The sequence below is a fragment of the Coloeus monedula genome (assembly GCF_965178545.1).
Source record: "Coloeus monedula genome assembly, chromosome: 9".
Classification (NCBI taxonomy): domain Eukaryota; kingdom Metazoa; phylum Chordata; class Aves; order Passeriformes; family Corvidae; genus Coloeus; species Coloeus monedula.
Window position 1 is genome coordinate 4,133,260 of NC_138789.1, and position 6,000 is coordinate 4,139,259.

Here is a 6,000-nt window from a genome sequence, read left to right on the forward strand (position 1 = left end):
TTTCCAAGTTAAACCTTTCACAGCCAGTGCCTGACCCATGATTATGCTTTGTTGAAGAGCTGTAAATTTTGTAAATTAAAACATCACAACAGCAATTCTTCAAACATATCCTGACTGAAACGATCCTTTACCATTAACTTGGGCTGAGACTTGGGATCACAATATTTCTGTGTGCAAGTTTTCTGTATTCGGTAGAGACTTGAGTAAAATGTTACTGTCACTTGCCCAGAATATACACATGGTACCCCAGAGGGTGGTGGGGCACTGAACAGGCTCCCCAGGGAGCCTGCTCATGGCCCCAAGACTGCCAGAGCTCCAGGAGTGTTTGGACAGCGCTCTCAGGCTCTTTCTGGATTTCTTGGGGCTGTCCTGCGTGCAGGGGTTGTTCTTGATGATCCTTGTGGGTCCCTTCCAGCGCAGGATATTGTGATTTCATGATGATTGCTATATTTGCTCAATTAGCTGCTGCCCTTGGCTCTGACTGAACGCTTGTATGTTGTTAGAATTCTGGGACCACATTTACACTACTTCCCTCTTTTTTTTCCCATAAAGAGAATCCAGATGACTCGAAGACAGTCAGTGGGGCGAGGACTTCAGCTGACCCCTGGGATAGGTGGAATGGTGAGTGTATCAAAATCTACTACTAAAGACCTGCTTTGAGGGAACATTCCTTATTCTTGGGGTTTATTTTGGTTGTTAAAGAAGCCTGACTGCTGATTTCAGGGGGGGATGGTTTCTGTAGTCTTGCAGAAAATATCCTACTCCTGTTAATTCCTGTGTTAATGGAAGGCAAGGACTAGAAAACTCCCAGGAAGTAAAAGACTTCAAAAGAGGCTCAATTGGTTTTGTCTAAGGTGGTTTTACTTGTTTTTAGAGTCAGTCACAGTGGCTATGTTGCTGGAAAAAGTCATGCTGGGTTCAGGCTCATCCTAAAGGAGCAAGGCTAGTTTATGCTGTCCCATCAGCTAATTTTGAACCCTTTATTCAGTTGTATTTGGCAGAACAAATGCAGGTTCAGTGAGAGAAAAGAGACTGACTGACTAAAGTACCTTTTGTGACATCAAAGGCATCAGCTTTTCATGTCGGAAATTAAACAAGAATTTTTTTAGAGCTAAATCTGTCTTTGTTTTGCTGGACTGTGTGGAAAAATCAGCCTGTATCTCAGCTGGTAAAAACTGGAAATACATTGTAGGCTCTCATATCAGTCTCTTTTTTTCCAGCAGCAGCACTTCTTTGATGATGAGGACAGAACAGTTCCAAGCACACCAACTCTTGTAGTTCCACATCGTACAGATGGATTTGCAGAAGCCATTCAGTAAGTAGTGTGAAAAGAAAAAGGAAAAAAAAAAGGCTCTTCTCTATTCTTTATTTGTTTTCTTTCTATTTTTCAGTGGAATGAAAATAAATTTACATTAAATGAACTTGTGATTGGAGTAACATGCTAGGTAGTAGGATGGATAGCTGCATGTGCAGATAAGTAATTATTGTTTGAATTGTGTGTCATATAACTGATCAGCAAATTAGGAAGTGAATAATCTCCAGTGTATTGTAACTTGGTGATCTAAGAAGACATTAAACAAACAAAAAAAAGTTCTATCTGATTTCCTTCCTCATTCTTCCTCTCTCCCCATTAATACTGCCAATAAAAGTAGGAAAAGTTAGCTCCATTTTTGCTTTGGGATGTTCTGGACATGTCCAGCAATCCACTTAAAATTCTGAGAGTATTTTTATGGTCAGTATTAGTTCATTTTGTCTCATGCATGATTTGTTCTCTTGGTCAGAAAGTTCTTCCCCCCTGTCCCCATCTTTGGGGAATTTGCAGAATTCCTTAAATCTGTATTTTGCCAGTTCCCCCCAGGTAGCTGGAGTTCCTCGGTTCAGATTTGGGCCCCCTGAAGATATGCCACAAACCAGCTCCAGTCACTCTGATCTTGGGCAGCTGGCATCACAAGGAGGTAAAGTAGTTCTGGGCTCTCTTTTCCATGGGTCTTTGAGTGAAAAAGAGATAATTCAGTCAACAAAACACAATTCTGCTTCAGGAAATTGTTGAAGTGTGGAAACCTGCAACTCATAAATAATTGTCAGCAGAGAAAGAATAACAGAAAGTGAGAAGGTGTTTTCTTCAAACTGCTACATTTCTAGTTGTGTTAGGATTTTGAAATTGAATGAAATATTGAAGGAATGGTTTTTAACTTCAATTTTACTGTTGGTTGTAGCTTCCCTGTAGTGAAACAATAGGGGAAAACAGCAAATGCAAAGAAATCTTTGGGCTGTATCCTTACCTGCTCAGAGATGGCCAAGCTGTTGTGCTTGTTGTTGGTCTGAATCGGTCCCTTTCCCCGGCATCCCTGTTGGCATGGAACACAGGCTGTACTCTGGAGACAGCTCACAGCAAAATAATGGCATAAGGCAAGGATGAAAGTTAAAAAACAAGCAGTAATATTTTCATCAAGGTTTTACCTTCCAATAAATTACGACCAGCTCTGACAGTAAGTCAAAACAAAATAACAAAAATCTGCTTAAATACAAGTGGCTGGATTTCATCAAGTGTTCAGAGGGAAGACATCAGTTAATCCTTTTTTTTTAGCTGCTTATTTGGATAGATTGTCACTGGAACTTTGTGTTGCAGGTTTAGGGATGTATGAAACCCCACTGTTCCTTGCCCACGAGGAGGAATCGGGGGGTCGTAGTGTCCCCACAACACCATTACAAGTAGCAGCACCAGGTAAGAGGCAGGGGTTTGCAGAGCAAAGCAGGGAGTAATTCCCCATGATTATGCCTCAGGAGCGCAGGGCAGCCTGTCCCCGAGCTGCCTGTGCTGGGCAGGGGCTCTGTGGGCAGGGGCTGAGGCTGCCTGTGCTCCCCGCAGTGACGGTGTTCACAGAGAGCGCCTCGGCCGACGCCTCGGAGCACGCGTCCCAGTCCGTGCCCATGGTCACCACCTCCACTGGCAGCCTGTCCACCACCACTGAGCCCGGCGCCGGCGACGATGCCGACGAGGTCTTCGCAGAGGCGGAGTCTGAAGGGTAAAGCACCACTGTTTTGGTTTTGGTAGCGCTTCTGGCATGTTCATTGTCACCCAGGGGCAGCTCAGACAGCGTTTGGTAATGGTGTTTTCTGCTGATTTTCTCCTTGGGATTTAACAAAGTTAATAAAAAGTCACAAAAAAAAAATTATATTTTTTAAGAATGCAGAGGAGTCTGCAGTAGTCAAATACTGATGGCAAGACATGGGTTGAAGGATCAGTTTGCAGAATAAAGACTAAGGTACTCCTGTGTAATACAGAAAATCACGCTTCATGCAAAGCACACATATATGGCTAAGTCACCCAGTCAAAACAGTGCATGTACAAAAGATGAAGCATCGGGGTGGAATAAGGAGTTCTTACTGAATTTTGTAGACAAATAATTTTGTCTTTTGCTTTACAAGTGCAACTTTTAATATTTATAATAATTGCTGTATGTTGAATTATGATGAAGTAAAGATCCAAAAGGGGATAGTTTATAATTTTATGCTGTATTTTACTTTTGATTTTCACTGAATCTCTATGTTCCAAGACGGGTTTTTTTCCTGAGCTTTTTGAAACTATGTAAATACACTTTCCATGCTTCTCCTCCCACTCCTTCCCTTCTAGCATTACTTCAGAAGCAGGTCTAGAAATCGATAGCCAGCAAGAAGAAGAATCTGTTCAAGCATCTGATGAGTCAGATCTTCCTTCAACTAGTCAGGATCCTCCTTCAAGTTCATCTGCAGGTACAGGATAATCAGCAAAAGCAGTTCATACCTTTCCATTAAGAGTGGGAATTCCTTTGTCTAGCATCATGGCTGGTAGCCAGGATATACAAAATAAGATAAAACTGTTAAAATCACAGACTCATAGAATGGTTTGGGGTGGAAGGGACCTCAAAGCCCATCCAATCCCACCCCTGCCATGGGCAGGGACACTTTCCACTAGCCCAGGGTGCTCCAAGCCCTGCACGGCCTGGCTTTCGACACTTCCAGGGATCCAGGGGCAGCCACAGCTTTGGGCACCCTGTGCCAGGGCCTTTCCACTCTCTCAGGGAGCAATTCCTTCCCAATATCCCATCTAACCCTGCCCTCTGGCAGTGGGAAGCCATTCCCCCTTCTCCTGTCCTTACAGGCCATTGTCCCAAGTCCCTCTCCAGTTCTCCTGTAGCCCCTTTAGTTACTGGAAGGGGCTCTGAGGTCTCCCCAGATTCTCTTAGAGCAAGGTCATATTTTGATGCTTATAAATCCTTTGGTACTTCAGCAAACCATTTTTCCTTGGACTACAGTAACAGGAGTAGGCCAAGTGAAATAACGCTTCAGGGAGCAAATGTTACTGATACTTTAGTGATTTATCCACTGGCATATTTGATGTTAGCTTTAAAAATATTTTTAATTAAATTGTGAAACAACAATAAGTTAATCTCTATGGAGTTATCAATTGACCCCCTTGTATAGGTAGCAAAAGAAGTCCCAAACTTACTTGTTTTGAAGCTTTTATTTATATTAGAGGAGAGGTCGATGAAATAATGAGGCACCTTCATCATTCTAAAGTAAAGAAAGCACAACACATACGAAAACATGGAAAGATGAAGAGTGAGAATCTGGCAGACACAGCCACCCTTTCTGTCTCTCCCCACAGACACGAGCAGCACTCAGCCCAAGTCCCTTCGCCGTGTCCGGCTGCAGCCCCCGACGCTGAGGACAGGCGTGCGTGGCCGCCAGTTCAACAGGCAGAGGGGTAAGTGCTCCCGGCTGCTCCCAGCCAGCCTGCTGCAGACACGGCTCCAGCACCCCTCCTGTGGCCACCACCTCTGAAGCTGGCCTTGCTGGCAGACGTGGAGTGACACAGCAGCCCTGCCCTCGAGTTTGGCGTGTGAGCCTAAGAGCTCTAGTTTGGGTTTAGTGTGTTAGGTTGAACAGGTTTCACACAGGAAAACTTCCTTCTGCAGTGGCACCTGGCTCTTACCAGTAGAGAGAAAGTAAAGGGCATTAGATCTTATACTTCAAAGTTTTAAAAGAAGGTTTTAAAAATCCTGTTAGGACAGCAGTTTATAAACTTCTGATTTTGGCATTAGAGCAATTTCCATTTGGTATATTAAAAGGTTCCAGTTATATCAATGTGTACTCATTGAAAAAAAGCTTTATTGGAAGTATTACAGTTTTTTTAGTGCAATAGAGTTAAACCATGACAAGAAATAGTTGTTTGCAACTTCTGTATTAAGAAAAAGCCTTAGATGGATTTTATTCTGTTTTGCATTATTTTAACATTGTAGATGACTCAATATTAGCATTGAAATATAGGTCAGCTGGTATTTTAAGGGGAAAAAAATAAGGAGGTGGGACTAGGATAGATTTTCTTCCATGTGTCACCATTTTTTTTAATAACAAAAAGGCAGGACTAACTGATTTCAGGTGTGGTAGGAATCCTCTGCTCATTGGTTTGGCTCAGGATCACAAGTCACCCCCAGCCTTTTGCATGACCCAGGTGACATGTACATGTGTCACCAGGCTTAGGGGAGAGAGAGGAGCTTGAACTGTGTCAGAAAGGAACCATTCCACTGCCCTGACAATTCCTTAGGGAAGGATGAAGTATCATATGTTTACACTAATGCACTTGTTTTCTTTCCCTGCACAGGTGTAACTCATGCCATGGGAGGCAGAGGAGGCCTGAACAGAGGAAACATTAGTTAAATTAATTGTAAAGTACTTCCAGCTGTGTATACAAAGTGCCAGTTTGCCTGTGGTTGCTTAGTGTAATGAAGTCAGAGCTTGAAGCAGCATTTCATACTTAGAGCTGTGTGCACACATTTCAATGTCTTTTATTAATAAAATTAGAAAAAATGTTGACATTCAAATGGCATCTTTTTTTAAACTCCTCTGCTGTGCATCACTTGCTGGGACAGTTGTACCAGTCTTTGGATACAGTCTTTCCTGTGAGAGCAGTAACAGGTCGTGCCATTCTTTTGCCAATATCCAAACTGTAGTACCGAT

At 42.9% G+C, this 6,000-nt stretch overlaps 1 protein-coding gene across 5 annotated transcripts in view; it reads left to right on the forward strand.

Annotated features, from left to right (window-relative positions):
• Window positions 1–5,782, forward strand: part of TPR (translocated promoter region, nuclear basket protein) — a 34,375-nt gene extending 28,593 nt beyond the window's left edge. For 3 of the 5 annotated variants that reach the window (XM_082286801.1, XM_082286802.1, XM_082286803.1), the window contains exons 44-51: window positions 553–621; window positions 1,206–1,315; window positions 1,849–1,955; window positions 2,630–2,725; window positions 2,870–3,026; window positions 3,635–3,753; window positions 4,649–4,747; window positions 5,645–5,782. In XM_082286801.1, the coding sequence (XP_082142927.1) occupies window positions 553–621; window positions 1,206–1,315; window positions 1,849–1,955; window positions 2,630–2,725; window positions 2,870–3,026; window positions 3,635–3,753; window positions 4,649–4,747; window positions 5,645–5,700 (813 nt within the window). In that variant the 3' untranslated portion in view covers window positions 5,701–5,782. The remainder of the gene's footprint in view (window positions 1–552; window positions 622–1,205; window positions 1,316–1,848; window positions 1,956–2,629; window positions 2,726–2,869; window positions 3,027–3,634; window positions 3,754–4,648; window positions 4,748–5,644) is intronic. The other 2 variants (XM_082286804.1, XM_082286805.1) reach the window with 2 other exon arrangements.
• The last annotated feature ends 218 nt before the right edge of the window (window positions 5,783–6,000 follow it).